The sequence below is a fragment of the Capsella rubella genome, unplaced genomic scaffold (assembly GCF_000375325.1).
Source record: "Capsella rubella cultivar Monte Gargano unplaced genomic scaffold, Caprub1_0 scaffold_6, whole genome shotgun sequence".
NCBI classification, from domain to species: Eukaryota; Viridiplantae; Streptophyta; class Magnoliopsida; order Brassicales; family Brassicaceae; genus Capsella; species Capsella rubella.
The window spans coordinates 9,685,041-9,700,087 of NW_006238918.1; the positions used below are offsets into that span (position 1 = coordinate 9,685,041).

Here is a 15,047-nt window from a genome sequence, read left to right on the forward strand (position 1 = left end):
AAGACCACACAAAGTCTGAGATTTAGTCAGAATATAACTATTCTAAAAGATGGTAATATGATTTGGTATCTACTGAGAAATCTTAGAGAGTAGAAAATTTATGAACAGTGACGAGAAAATCTGGTGAACTAGTGATTTGAAGAATTGGTTGATTTTTCTGAGCCATGGACCATGAGTTTGTATGTTTGGTTGTATGAAGTATATTTTGGACATTATGTTTAGTTTTGATTATATACATAATCTTATATGCATGTCATTGTCATTAAAAGAGCCTTTAAAGAGTTACAAAAAGATTTTAATATATTATTATAGTTTGCAATGCACAAAGACATATACTAACATTTTGAAGGTGTGAGATTAGACAATGAAAGTGCTCTTTTGACGCATTCTATTTATAGTTTATACAAAAAGGTATTACATCTACCAAAATATAAAAGATATAAGAAATTATAATTACTTTAAAAACTTCTACCTTAAAAACCTCTTAGTCATTCAAAAAAATAATAATAAGCAGAAACTATACTTTTAAAACTTAATTCAAACACTTCATGTCTTTATGGAAACCTAATCAAAGAGTAAGGAAAACAGCGCTTCTGTTAAGAAGATGAAAAGTTAACAGCTGCTGATTCAGAAGACGCGAAAGTTGCCGCTGTTAGTTAAGAGGAAGGGGAAGCTGCTGAACATATGTAACCTAGGATCAAAGCAAAATTTAAGAAATCATTATGTAAGAATTCGTGCTATATATGAGCAATTTTATATAGTATTGCCTATAATAAAATATATACATTTAGTTTCATTGTATTTCAAATATTTTAGTGATTTTGTTCGGTTTTATCATATGTTCTTAACACAATTCAAAAATTAAAACAAATTGTTTTCAAATAGCTTAATCTCCATGTTTAATTGGTACCATATTGTATCAATGGGTTAATAACTTTATGATGAATATATATATCCACAAACACACATGCATATACTACATTAAATATATTTGTACAAACATACCATTTTATAAATTATACACATATGTATATAATCTATAAAGTGTGTTAACTACATCATTTTGAATTCGAAAAAAATTGAGAAAAACAATATTTAATTATAAATTGCTAAGTAACAGTTATAAATTAGGGGTAAAGGTGGAACTAAAAAATGTGTTTGTTCAATTATTTAAATGAAAAAATGTTGTTAGATATTTAATTTATATTTATTTGTACATCATCTATTAACCAAGCCCATGAGTATACCATCAAAATAATTATAAATTGTGGTGTCGTAGGCATAGTAAAATATCATTTCTTTATGTTGTCAGTTATTTAGTTTGTGTCAAAAATATATGTCTCTATAAGTTAAAGACTAGGACCATAAACAATTATATCAATGTATTTTGATTTTGTAACAATAATATTTACTTAAATTCTTTTGAAAACTAACTATTTGCTATATCCTAATTAATTTTAACAATTTTCATTTGCAGTGTTACAGCTACATATTATAATAGTTAAAGTCAAATGTATATAAAACATGTCAAAAGTATTATTATACCATCATTCATTCTTTATTTTCATTTTGATCTTTATAATTCATCTAGAACTAAATGATCTGAATTGATATTTTATTGGTTATAATCATTATTTTCAACCTACCCCTATATTATGTTCTGATTCAATGAGCTTGATGTATACATTATGAATACAAGTATTTGTGAATGTATATTCTAAATATTAAGCAAATGTCTTTGTTTTTTTGTTTCTTTTGCTTAACATTTTTCTAACAAATCAAATTTGAAACACGCTCATGAGTTATTAACATTATATGTATAATAGAATATGATATAGTCTCCTTTAGCTTAATCTTTTCTTGATTCACATGTACATATATATAAATAGAAAATGTATGATACACATTTTGGTTAATGAGAATTTTACTTTTATACTTGAGAAAGTTAATATGAGTTACTCAAATATTGAGATATGTCACTCAATACACACATGAAGAATAGAGAGGCTCATACTTCTTGAACGTGGGAAGAAATCTATATATAGACTAATGATGGTTTCGGAATAGTAAACTAGTGATAACCAACGATTATGGTATTGTAGGTTTCGAAATGGGGACTGAGGTTTCGAACTTTCCAACTACAAGAAAACTGAACTTTAACTTTCAATTTAGGTGGACTGAGATCAAGATCGAGATCCGAAATGTGTGTAGTTCTGGTGCTATATGAAAGTTCTTGAAGGAATACTGATTGTTTTCCCATGATACAGAAGTCGTGACCAATACAACAGATGATGTTCAAGTAAGGTTGTGACATCATTGCTTTCGTTTTTCACCTCTTGGACAAAACACTAGTTCTAACAATATCTTATGTCGGAAGTTGAAACCAAAGCATCTGACGTAAGTGTCACGTAACTTGTTTATCATATCCTCTTCTCTTACACTTCATTTTTCGAGTTCATCACGTAACTCTATTACATCCATTCGTAAAATTGAACTGAAGATTTCACAATTACTCAATTAGTTGGCTTGTCTGCAACTCTGCATCAATTAACGTTTAGCATTCAATGTCCAAGAGTGTTCTCCAAACTCAACTCAGACAAAAATAGAAGAAGCCAACACTGTTTCAGAAAACTTGAAACAAAATACATACATGATACATACTTAGGACAACATACCATTCAAAAGATCATAAAGAGACTGACATAGTTAAACTCATAATCTAATCTCTAAAGTTAAAAATAATAAAACATTGACCTAGTCAAAAATCAGATCGTGGAAGAAGAAGACCTAATTTAACTGTAAGAAGAGAAAATCATCGGATCTGCAAAAGACGACGGTGTCTGAGTCCACCCTGCAAACTGATCAAAGTGGACAAGTGGGGTTTGTGTCTGCATCTGAGGAGGAAACACCATGGGAATGGGAAGATCAAAGTTGTTGCAGTTACTTCTTAGACCAGATCCTTGTGCCCCAAGTAAAGTTGTACTCGTCGATGGGTCAAAGCTAGAAACAGAGTCAGGGAGTTGACAGAAGCTACCGTTTCCATGGTTATAGAGAAAGACTGAGAATTTGCTCTGATGATGTTGACTCAATGATGACGTAGATAAGTCTTGCTCTGTTTTTGTCCATTGTTGATGAGGATCCTTGAAAGAAGAAGACACCACACGACACTGATCTGACTCTGTTTGGTTCTGGGGTTGGAGTAACTGCAGCTTATCTTGTAACATCCGTAGACTACTCTCTAACGAAGCCTGCATCTCCAAGACTTTCTCGTAGAACTTGTTGTCCTTGTTATCGAAAGATGTCTTCTTGTCATTGAGGATCTTCTTATTCAGAAACTGAGAAAGGTTGGTCCTTTTCTTGCGTCTCACTCTCTCGTTTAGTTTGCTGTATCTCTCGGCCATGTCTCGGACCTTAGACCTATCTTCCGGCCATGTCTTTACGAGTTCTCCGTCACGGCCATAGTAAATAACACAGACTTCGATGTCGCAGAGAATGGAAAGCTCCGAGGCTTTCTTAAACATGGTCTGTTCTCTCAAAGACAGATTCGTAGTGGTCTTTTTTGAAACAGAAGAGAGTGACGAAGGTTTCTTGAAACAAGTTTGGTTTCTCACAGACAGTTTGGTTTCCTTCTTCGTCGACATTGTTGTTGTTTTCACCAAAAGAAAAAACAGAGAAGAAGCTAGGGTTTGGTTAGTTTCTTATCAGAGACAAAAACAAAAACTTTGAGAGAATTGGGATGATAGTGTAACACACACGGTTCAGGGTAAATCATATATATAGAAGTAGAACTATATTGTTGTTTTCCATATTTGCTAACCGTTGTAGCATTAGATTTTCCATATTTGCTATACTAAAAACATTAATTATGATATCAAATCTAACCGTTGTAGAATTAGATTTTCCATATTTTTGAGTTGTGAATTTAATTAATTTCCTTTTTGTATAAGAGTATCTTCTCTTCATTAAATGATGAAGATACACTTTTATTAATATAACCGTTGAATTTTCCAATAATTGTATTTATATTTTTTTTCATTTATGTATGAGAAAATCTAAATTGGATATGATTTTCCATTTTACTAATATCAATATAACCGTTGTTGTAAAAAAAAAACTATATTATTAAATCACAGTTAACAAAATACCCTAATACTAGGTTTTAACCCGCGGTACACCGCGCGACGATTGTTTGGACTAAAAAATATATATTAAGTTATATTTGTTAATTTTATTACTTTTTTTAGTGTTTAAGATTGTGTAACTGCATTTTTGATTGTTATTATTATTACTTAACTCGCGGGATATTTTTTTTTAACTCGCGGGACTAAAAAAATTATGTTTAAGTTATATTTGTTATTTTGTTTGTTAACCCGTAAGATAATCCGTAAGAAAAAATATAAAACTCAAATCCGTTAAATCATATTTATGTAAAATATAAACCTTGAATGTTTTACAGTTTTCGAGAGAGATTTTGGTTTTTGTTTTCAAAAACCTCATTTTTAACCAATCAAGATTTTAAAATTTTGGATCCCCTAAAATTTAGTAAAACTTTTTTTTGTTGTAATCTTCCATTCAAGATTTTGGATTTTTAAGTTTCATATTAGTCATATTTATAATGGTTCCGAACCATTGTCTAAAATTTTCTACTCGATGTGGGACGTTATACATATATGTTTTTTCTTTTATCGATTGAGTAATATACGTCCGTTATCAAATTCAAATTGCTAAATATGCGAACAAAATTTGTATTTTTATTATACTTATGTTTTATGTAATAATGTAAATTTTAAAACAAATAAGATCATATAAAGATATTGGAGAGATATTCAATTTATTAGAAAGATATTTTAGGAAATTTTGTTAAATATAATAAATATTAGTTTCTAATTTTGCGATTCTGGTGTAATTTAATTACAAATTTTATCTTAAAAGTTTGTTATTTATTTAAATGGCAATGATTTATTATGCAAATAATACAAAGTAAAAGGTTATTTTCCAAAAGATACTTAAAAATGTTAATATAGATGGTATAAACACTAGTTTCGTATAAATACAATCACAAATTTGACACCTTCTCCATCATATTATTAGCTCTAATCTCACATCATCAGCGACTTGACGAAACTCTTCTCTCTCTGTGTTCCAAACTTTGAATTGACTAACGTTTCTTTCTCTGCAGTGTTTTATTTGATTAGTCTCTTTGTCTTGTTTCGTTTAATCTCTCTGTGTTTGTTGACTCACACGCAAGATGTTTGTGGTCTTAAGTGATCAGGATCAGGACAGCAACTAGCAAGTGGTGGTAACGAAAATGTAGTACATGTATGGGATCGTTCTGTGGCCTCGTCAAACTCAACTAGACAATGGCTGCATAGGTTTGAGGAACACACATCTGCTGTGAAAGCTCTTGCGTGGTGCCCTTTCCAGTCGAGTTTGCTTGCAACTGGTGGTGGTGTCGGAGATATGAGTATTAAGTTCTGGAATACACACACTGGTGCTTGTTTGAATTCAGTAGACACCGGCTCCCAAGTTTGTTCTTTGATATGGAGTCAAAATGAAAGAGAGTTGCTTAGCTCACATGGGTTTACACAGAACCAGCTTACACTTTGGAAGTACCCATCCATGGTGAAAATGGCTGAACTCACTGGTCATACGTCACGAGTTCTGCATATGGCACAGAGTCCGGATGGTTGTACAGTGGCTTCAGCAGCAGCAGACGAGACTCTTATGCTTTGGAATGTTTTTGGAGTACCAGGGACCGTCAAGAAAGCTGTTCCAAAGGTAGCTCCAGAGCCATTTTCTAATTTGAATCGTATTCGTTGAAACTGTGAAGACTAACAAGGAGTAAACCCATTAACAGTTTAAGAAGATTCATTTTTTTATGAATTTTGTATAGTTAATACAGAGCGGTATATGTTCATATGGCAAAAAATATATAAACTTCTCTTTGATATTTTACATAAATTAAGTTTGCATAAACTCTCTGCAAATTTCTAATCAGTGAATCAACAAGAAATTGAAACTACACTACCATTAACACTTCTACATGAACAGGTCATGGCTCGGGTAAGAGGATACCGTCACCACCGTACTGCAAAACACCGGACTTGTTTATGGGTTTGCATCTTTCACCCATTAGTATTCTCTTCTTGCACAGCTCCTCTTCTTAGTACTCTCACTCAAAGCTTCTTTGTCTTCTTTTACTTCTCGTCTTCATCAATCTTTGACCTAAGATTAGTATCTCCATTCGAATCCTTGCGATTTCCCAAAAGCTCTCCTTCTTCTGAACTGGGTTTTGCTTGCTTTTAATAGAAAAGGTCTCATCATCAGCTTTAGTAACATCTGCAGAACCATCTCTCTGTTCTTTGTTTTCACCAGCAAATGGTTTCTTGCGGAGAAAAAAAAGAACCTGTCAGACCGCCGTGCGACCACCCCGGCAAGGTAGAACCGAGCCGAGTAACGATCCTCTACAGCACCGGATGTATCCGAGGACGATCGTGGCCATTAATCACGCTCTGATCACACGGTCATGGTTCATCAACCAAGGTTAAGGGCCTGTCTCCTTAGAAATCAAAGAAACAGAGGTACGATACTATAGAACTGATCCTGTTCAAGTAAGGTCGTGACCTTTGTTGCTGACTTTGGCATAGCACAGTACATCACTTAATTAGGACATATACGGGCCAAGGCCCACGTATTTAGATTTAAAGCCCAATTGTCGTCCATACTCGTTTCCTTTTGATTTGCTCCAACTTTGCAATCGAATGAGGAACTAAGGACAGAAGTCATCATGGTTCCTCTGTCTTGATTTCAAATGGGGTTCTAGTGTTTTTGTAGGCATTGATCTCCTCCTTCTTTGTTTTGTACGAAACAATGGCCATTGTGTTTAATCATGCCAGGCGAGTCAAAAACAAACTTTGCATTGTACACGTTTTAGGTTTTAACCAGAAGTATCATAGCATTGTAACCTTTGTCCCCCAAATGGAATCATGCCATATGCAGAAGATAAAACCTAAAATGATGCTTCGGTTGTAACTTGTACCTATATCTATCGATCCACTCACTATTCTCCAACCCAAAACTCCAGATAGAGGCTACAAAACAATAAGATAAACCCTGTTGCGCGAAAACTTTTGCTCACAAATTTCCAAGAGCCGTCATCCTAAACCCGAGATACGGATGTCTAGACCACACTGTTACAACATCAACTCATTCTGAAACAGATTTACACATTCCATTTTGCATACAGTCAAAATGCAAACTTACAATCTCTCTCTCTAAGCCTAAGAACAAAAAAGCCACGATAATTTCGCAAAAATGTCTATCCAGAAACTTTACTAAAGGTCCCAACTACTTTCTCTAGCTGAAAACAGTATGTTCTTAGCTTGACACTTTAAAATCAAAGAGGTAGATTTCAAATCCAAATAACAAGGAAGCAAAATCAACCCTCCCCGATAAATTCAGAACATGACCAATTTATTATTCCCAAATGTTATTCATACTAAGATGGTACCATAAAGTAGCTATATACAGATATATAAAACACCAGATAATCACAAGATTGTACAGAAGGTTATTAACAATAACATAGGTCCAAACTCCAAACCTCTTTACAGAGGAAACTGGTCTTTGCTACCACCACCATCATTACCACCATCATCATCCTCATCAACGAAAAGATTCAACCCGGTAACATCCCACTTAGCATCTCTATAGTTAAAACTCGACCTGCTCACATAATACTTAACTTCATGAAACAAGTTGAGATTATCAACAAGCTTATGAAACACATTGCATCCACAACACTGCACAAAGACAGTGCCATCAGTATAAGCATGTGGGTTAATAGCTCTTGTAGTTCTCTGACCACAAACATTACAAGTGAAGGCAACACGCATTCGCCTACGAGGCGATTTCGTGAATAGTGACCATGGAAACGTCGAAACCGTCTCTGTACCATCGGGTTTAGCTGGTAAGGATGGTCCTTCCATACCTGAACCTGTTGTCCAGCCTTTAACAGAGGCTGCACTCAACACCAATCCCATTGCTTCATCCTATAAATCACATATCAATCAAAACCCTAATCTTAAATTCGAATTCCCACAACAAAAAAACAGAGAAATTATAAGGGAGATCGAGGTTGATTTTATACATTGGAGAGAGTTCGATTTTGGAAAAGAGGAACGAGGCTTGATGATGAGTTCGATTCAGATTGTTGTGGATCATAATCGTTGTCTTCTTTCTCTGTGATCAAAACAAACAAAAACAAGGATTTGAGAGAAAGATTCGAAAACGAAAATCACGATCTCGGGAAGAAATTGAAATTATACTCTTCGAGAGACGGACGATTCTGGGAGATGATGATGAGTCTGTTCTCTTCTTCGGAGAGAAGATGGAGAGAGGTGAAGATGAGGAGGAGATGCTTGTCGCTGCAGAGCTTAAAGCTGAAGCTTCCATGGTTTTGATCTGTGGAAGAAGAATCTATAACACAGAAATGAGATTTTTGTTTTTTCCCCTTTTGGTTTTTCGAGTTTATCTTTGAGTTTTTGTTTTTCGACTCATGCGTTTGTTTGTTTGTATTCGCTTGTGTTTGAGATATTTTGGGTTCGAATGGTTTTGGCAATTGGGATAATCTACCCATGACCACGGTTACGGTTATAACGGTTTTTATTAACCAACGGTTATAGTTATATATTTTTTTTGACCATTATATATATGTTTAAAACGGTTAGAATTAAGATTATAATTATTTGATGATTATGATATAGACAAAATTGTATAGTTTTTTACCATAAAATTTAACAGCACAAAAATAATATGTAATTATACTAATCAAATATTTATAGTAAATTAGTTAAACAAATGAGTTTTGTTTAATCAAACAAACCTAAAAATAATTAAATTAATGATCATAAATTTACAAATAATTAAATGAAATTATTTTTTAAGTTGATTAATGGAAATGAGTAGTGGATTGGATTAGATTTACAAGTTGACACATTAAACCATTAAAATTTTTTTTTTAATGAAATAATGGATCTTAAAGGTTTTACCATACAATTAATTATGCGGTTAACCGTACGGTTAATAACGGTTACAGTTAGTATTTTTTCTATAACCAAGTCTGATTTACCTTTATATTAACAGTTACAGTTTTTAACCGTTTTACATGGTTACGGTTCAGATACGGTTTGGTTACGGAAAAAAAAAATGGTTACAATTACATTTTGCTTATGCCTACCAAAACGGAACTTTGTTTGTCCTACAAGTAGAATTGTATAGCTACATTATAGTATAAGATATTCATCACAGATCGTTAAAATTTAAACCACTAAAGAATTAATCCGTTTTATCTGCAACATCCTTTGAAAACCAGATTTTTTTTTGTCATCTGAGTTTATTTATAAAAGCAAAGGTACATTTTGGAGCTACAAAAGCCGACGGAAGAACTACAAATCCCCAGAAACCAAACCCGACAAAAGGGAGCAAATACAAAAAAAAAGGAAACATAAGCCGACGAACGATAGAAATGTTCCTGGAGTCACACAGCCGGAGGAAAACGAAATATCCCTGGACTCTAAGCCCTATGGAAAAGGGACCTAAACACTGAATATACAAAGCAAATATTTCAAACAAATACGCAAAAGGCGAAACCATAAACTAGACAGAAGCACTAGGCTAAAACCTTAAGCGGAAAGCGGAAATAAAGACTAAAGAACACAAGGAAACACTTCTTCTCAAGCACCTGAGGATGAAATTTATTTAGGATGCCCTCGGCCATTGAAAATCAGATAAAAACAATAAATAATAAGATTTTTTTTTTTTTTCTTTTCTCACCTGACTAAATATTGAATTGGAATGTTTACAAATATCTTCTTTTATACAATTTGTTCTTTACCAACAGCTTTATACAGATCTTTAACTACACTGCTAACAAATCTGTCATCTTTCACAGAGCTTCTTATCATTTTCTCATAGAACAATATCCCTTTCTCCGCGTTACCATAGCTCAAGTATCCCTTTAGGATCGTGCGCTTGCAAGCACTGTCTGGAGTTATACCAGCTTCAGACATCTTATGGTATATCCTTTCGGCCTCATCCATCATCCCATTTTTGGCGAAAGCAGAGAGCAATGAACTGAAATGGCTGTGAGATAGCGGGATGCCTTTCTCTTGCATGAGAGTTATCGTCTTCTCTGCTTCTGCGTACTGTGAACTCTCGTCATAGGCTTGAACTAAAGTGAGGTATGTGGATGATGGGTCGGTACATCGACCACTTCTTTCCATTGCTTGAAGAAGTTCATCAACCTTGCCATGGAGCTTACTGGTTGCACAAGTTTTGACCATCATGTTGTAACTAGGCTGCAATGATTCTCCCCAGCATTAGCAATACTATCCATTGTAGGATTTTAAGAAATATCTCATAATGTTAAGCCACTAAATAGACCTTTTGAACAATTTGGCTTGATAAAACCTACCATTCCAGGTTTAATCCCTTTCTTCTGCATTTCAGTAAACAATGCCAATGCTTCATTCATCTTTCCTGGAAAGAGAAATTTTTCATTTGTTACTGTAACTAACCAGAATCAAGACCGATCAATGCTACACAAAGGTTTCAGGTCTACGAGATATTGTGATCTATATCATATACAACACATAGATATAATTCTCTCCATTAAATACATACCAGCCTTTCCATAATGCATGATCATATTTGTGTATATTTTCTCGTCCAGATATAATCCCGATCCACGAGCATCACTAAAAATCTCAATTGCTTTGTCCAGCTGCAGACCACGCCCATACACGCTGTATCACCCACCAAGATGGTTGGAATATTAGATGATGACCAACTTCAGTGTTATACATAAGGAACCAGATTTAATGCAGTTACCTGATCATTGTGTTGTAGGTCTGAATCGAACAAGGAACACCTGAGCTACGCATCTGCTCATAAATGTCGGATGCACATTGAAGTTTACCTGTGACAACAGAGGTTTGAGTGTAGGTTTCCTGCCCCATAAACCTCAACTGGAATTAATAAATGAGATGTTCTAATCTACCTGCTTCTAGCATTGCCTTGATAAGAGTATTATATCCCACTGTGTCAAGCTCCATGTTATTTTCAAGGCAGGTCTGTGATATATGTTCTGCTTCTCGGTGTTTCCCTATGAATACAACGGTTTAACATTGCGATTAATACAAACATTGAACGTTTTTTATAACTAATGTCGGCAAGTAGTTGGTTATAATGTAACAGTTCAATTTCAACTGTCATTCAGATATCTTCAGCTCAAATTTCGTCGTGTGCCATAATAAGATTAAATTATCACAGTTGGGGCCCTGAAATTCTCTAAAGTTCTTTGGGAAGATGCAATTTTCCATTTAAGATACCTCGATTTGTTAGAGCATTCACAAGTATGCTGATTGTAACAGCACCCGGATCACAGCCCTTTTCTGCTGATTCCATGAAAAGTCCATATGCATCTTCCAGCCAGCCACATCTGACATAAGCGTCAATCATTGAGCTGATAATAGATTTCCCAAGAGTTTTAGATTCTCCTGCTGCAAGGTAAAGTCGTTTTGCTTCTTTAAGCTTATGTTGCCTCCCATATACCGCAATCAAAGTAGCGATTGTTTCCTCCTCTATCTTGAGCCCAAGTCTGATAATTATATCGGCGAGAATCTCTGCTTTAGATACATCACCTGCATAAAAAATGAACTTAAATCTTCAACAACATATTCAAAGCTTGGTCACAAACACGAAAGAACAAAGAACAAGATTAAACTTTCTACCTTCTCTCACAAAGCTACTTATGACTCGATTTACTGCCGATGAACTAAGATCAGTCATGAACATTAATTTCAATATTGCTTCAGTCTCATTCAAATTTCCCTCTTTTAGTCGCAAATTGAGCAGCATTCCAAGAGCCGTGACATCAAGTCGACTAACGTTTATAACTGCTTCATGTGTATCCTGCTTGTTTTTATCGATATGCATAGCCTCTGCAAGTGTTTGTACAAATCTGTTATCCTTAAATCCTGCCTCTCTACGCATTTTCTCTACCAGCTCTTGAGCTTCTGCTACCATTCCCTCCTTGCAATAGACTCTCATAGCCGTCTTGTATAGCTCTATATCAAAGTGTACTTGATCAGCAATTATCTGCTTGATAAAACCCTTAACTTTCTCTCCTAAATTGAGCCTGGTATACAAATTTAGCATGTCGTTACAAGAACTGGCATCAGGAAGTCCAGTCTTTGATAAAGCTCGAAATGCTTCTTCAGCACAGTCAACATTCTGTACTTTAGCATAACACTGTAACATGACAATATAGGCAAATCTGGAAAAAGGTATATCTTTGGTCTTCATCTTTTCAATTACATCTAATGCTTTGACAACATTTCCCGAATTCAAATGAACTTGAGACATTGCCAAATATGTTTTCTCATCAGCCAGTAGATTCAGACGTTCAGTCTCCTCAAATATACTTTGTGCATCATGGAAAAGTCCAAACTTCCCATATATTCTGATGATCAACCCACGGATAACCTCATCAGCTGGAATTTTAAATCTTTCCATGTCTGCAAAGAGAGAAAGTGCTTTCGGGTAATTCTCAGTTTTGTAATATAAACTTAACATAGAAGCACAAGTATAGTTGCTCGGAACGATCCCTTGAAATCTCATATCCTCATACAACCTAACCGCCTGATCCCAATCACCAGCCTTCACACTTAAACCAATAACTGAGCTGTAAGTTACTTCCTCTGGGACAAATGCCAAGCTCTTCATCTCACCAAAAGCATTCAACGCCTCCTCTTTATAACCCTGTTTAGCATATGAGCTCACAACTACCGTATACGTGAATTCAGTCGGTACCACACCTTCCTCAACCATTTCTAACCATAAATCTATCACTTTCTCATGAAGTGATCTCTTCTGAAGAGACGACAGCATGAAATTATACACAGAAGTAGATAAAATGATCTGCCTTTCTTGAACAGCTTTGTAAAACGTCAACATAGCGTTATGACGTCCCCATCTAGCATATGTACACAACATTGTACCACAAGCTACTGCATCTGGTTCACATCCAACTTCAAGCATTTCCAAAAAAGTTTCTTCAGCCATCTTAATCTTCCCGACTTGTCCATACAAACGAAGAACAATCGTATAGACAACTACACTCGGACGGTAACTCAACTGTTCAACACAAGAATCTATCACCAAAACTTCATTAAACCAAATCTAACAAAACCCTAAAAAAAAAAAAATCAAAACTTTAGAACAGAATCAAACCTGCAATTTCATCCAAGAGAAGAAGTCACGAACTTGTCTCCACCCTCTTTGTTCTTTCAATACAACACACATATCTCTAAAACTCAGCTTCGTTACAAAGCTACTCATCACAATTCTCATATCATCACTACCTTGTCTCCTCTGTGACAAGCCTCTCACCGTCTTAATCGCAGCCACCACATGTTTCCCGTACATCTGACCATTCCGATCATCTTCCAAATACTGAACCATTTGCTCAGGAGTTCGCTTAATCCATTTCGGAGTCATCGCGTGTGAGCCTTGGTTCCTTCTCAACGTGCTTAGATACTGTGCTTTCTTCTTTATGATTCTTCGAGCGTCGTCGTCTGATAACGGATGTTTCGGCCTCTCGAATCTCGGTTTAGGTTTCTCCGGGTTGCCGCCGCTGAGTGACCACGGGTCGGGTCGGACTCCGGGTGAAGATGATGACGTTATTGATATTTTTGACTTTCTTGAGGGTAATTTCGGAAGAAAGATTGAAGGATTGAAGTGCGTTGTGGAAGTGAGGAAGTCACTCTTCATTGCTTCTTCTTCGCAAATTTCTCCGGCCACAACTTCGCCGTCGCCGTATCTACAACTTAGACCTTCGATTATCCGGTTTAATCCGGTTTAATCTGGTTTGGGATGTAAACAATCAAAATCAATTAAATTTCCGGTTTATGTCGCTTGATTACACTAATTTTGGTCTTTGTCGGTTTATTTTACTCTTAGATTGGTATAGTTTGATCGTCCTAAACACTTAGGGGGGGATATTGGATCTATGATTTGGGATGATTTTTATTTTTTAAACAATCTCTCTATATTGGATTGGTGATTTTCCAAAATCCATTAAAAGTCTGCCTTATTGAACTCAGTATTTGTTTAAATGATTCAAAATCTAAGGTTATTCAATTATTCATTTATTAAAATCTTCTCAAATTTCAGGTTATTGGAAAATTGAGAATTCACAATGAAATTGTTCTAATAACGATTTGAGATGATTTGGGTAGCAAATTATAACTAAAATAGATAGCCTGAAAATCACACCTCCTATGATGATATTTGAAAGAATTTTTAAAGTGACCTTCATTTCTTTTATTTTGTTTACAAACTATACGTCGGCCAGTGAAGAGTCGTGTTGCTCCGCCGCAGACAATTCACGAACTAGTGATAACCCGATCTCTATCACCATCATTGCGTTCTGTTTCTTCTCCAATTACGAAATCCCCAAATTGCTTCAATCATAACTATTCGCTCACGTTCTATTCGATCCGAGCTCACGCACCAATTGATAAGAAATAATCTATACTCTTTATTATCACAGAGAGAATCGATACACTGTTTTGTGGAAAGAGCTCTAGAATAACTCTCTAGAATCTAGATCACGTCGTCAACACAAACCGATCGTTCTGCGTCTCTTTCTATCTCAGTCTCTCCTCACCGGTGAAGATCACGACCCTTCTACTCTGTTTACAATCGGTGGAACCTTTCAAATTCTAATAAAAATCTTTTGCCTCTTTTGTTGAATGAGAATGCGCCAGAGATCCCTATTATGTTTACAACGTGGTAAGCTATTAGGTTTTAACACTTTATTTTTTTTTTGAAGTCAATCAGTGTCAGATTGGTTTGCTATGTGTAAAACTAACTGAAAGTGATTTCACAGTGACTTGCAAGCTTGAAATCAGCTTTCTTCGTTCCCAAGTTACTTCATCTTCTTCCTCTAAGCTTTGTTTCACGTCACTAAAATAGAGGCTCTC

The 15,047-nt window shown here is 35.1% G+C and overlaps 4 protein-coding genes and 1 non-coding gene across 8 annotated transcripts in view; 1 reads left to right on the plus strand and 4 right to left on the minus strand.

Moving 5' to 3' along the window:
* Window positions 1-2,619: 2,619 nt before the first annotated feature.
* LOC17881405 (agamous-like MADS-box protein AGL53) lies at window positions 2,620-3,641 on the minus strand. The gene has a single exon (XM_006289949.2). It carries the CDS (start codon window positions 3,639-3,641, stop codon window positions 2,793-2,795), a length of 849 nt encoding a protein of 282 aa, XP_006290011.1. The 3' UTR covers window positions 2,620-2,792.
* A 1,491-nt stretch (window positions 3,642-5,132) lies between these two features.
* On the plus strand, window positions 5,133-6,516 carry LOC17883142 (cell division cycle 20.2, cofactor of APC complex). The gene is made up of 3 exons (XM_006289641.2): window positions 5,133-5,778; window positions 6,052-6,114; window positions 6,376-6,516. The coding sequence occupies exons 1-3, from the start codon at window positions 5,461-5,463 to the stop codon at window positions 6,514-6,516; spliced, it is 522 nt and encodes a 173-aa protein (XP_006289703.2). The 5' UTR covers window positions 5,133-5,460.
* On the minus strand, window positions 6,404-6,621 carry LOC111830261. Its single transcript, XR_002833645.1, has one exon. It is a non-coding gene; the product is annotated as a small nucleolar RNA U3 (small nucleolar RNA).
* An 831-nt stretch (window positions 6,622-7,452) lies between these two features.
* Window positions 7,453-8,567, minus strand: LOC17882127. Its single transcript, XM_006288558.2, has 3 exons — window positions 8,328-8,567; window positions 8,150-8,241; window positions 7,453-8,051 (listed from the first exon to the last, which is right to left on the minus strand). The coding sequence occupies exons 1-3, from the start codon at window positions 8,452-8,454 to the stop codon at window positions 7,608-7,610; spliced, it is 663 nt and encodes a 220-aa protein (XP_006288620.1). The 5' UTR covers window positions 8,455-8,567; the 3' UTR covers window positions 7,453-7,607.
* A 1,276-nt stretch (window positions 8,568-9,843) lies between these two features.
* The window catches only part of LOC17883611 (pentatricopeptide repeat-containing protein At5g27270), a 16,207-nt gene continuing 11,003 nt past the window's right edge, over window positions 9,844-15,047 (minus strand). For 2 of the 4 annotated variants that reach the window (XM_023781037.1, XM_023781040.1), the window contains exons 3-9: window positions 11,793-12,878; window positions 11,391-11,702; window positions 11,060-11,164; window positions 10,891-10,978; window positions 10,684-10,805; window positions 10,475-10,539; window positions 9,844-10,358 (exon numbers count right to left, since the gene is read on the minus strand). In XM_023781037.1, coding sequence (XP_023636805.1) covers window positions 9,876-10,358; window positions 10,475-10,539; window positions 10,684-10,805; window positions 10,891-10,978; window positions 11,060-11,164; window positions 11,391-11,702; window positions 11,793-12,878 — 2,261 coding nt within the window. In that variant the 3' untranslated portion in view covers window positions 9,844-9,875. Of the gene's footprint in view, window positions 10,359-10,474; window positions 10,540-10,683; window positions 10,806-10,890; window positions 10,979-11,059; window positions 11,165-11,390; window positions 11,703-11,792; window positions 13,215-13,293; window positions 13,868-15,047 lie in introns of those variants that run through there. The other 2 variants (XM_006286905.2, XM_023781039.1) reach the window with 2 other exon arrangements.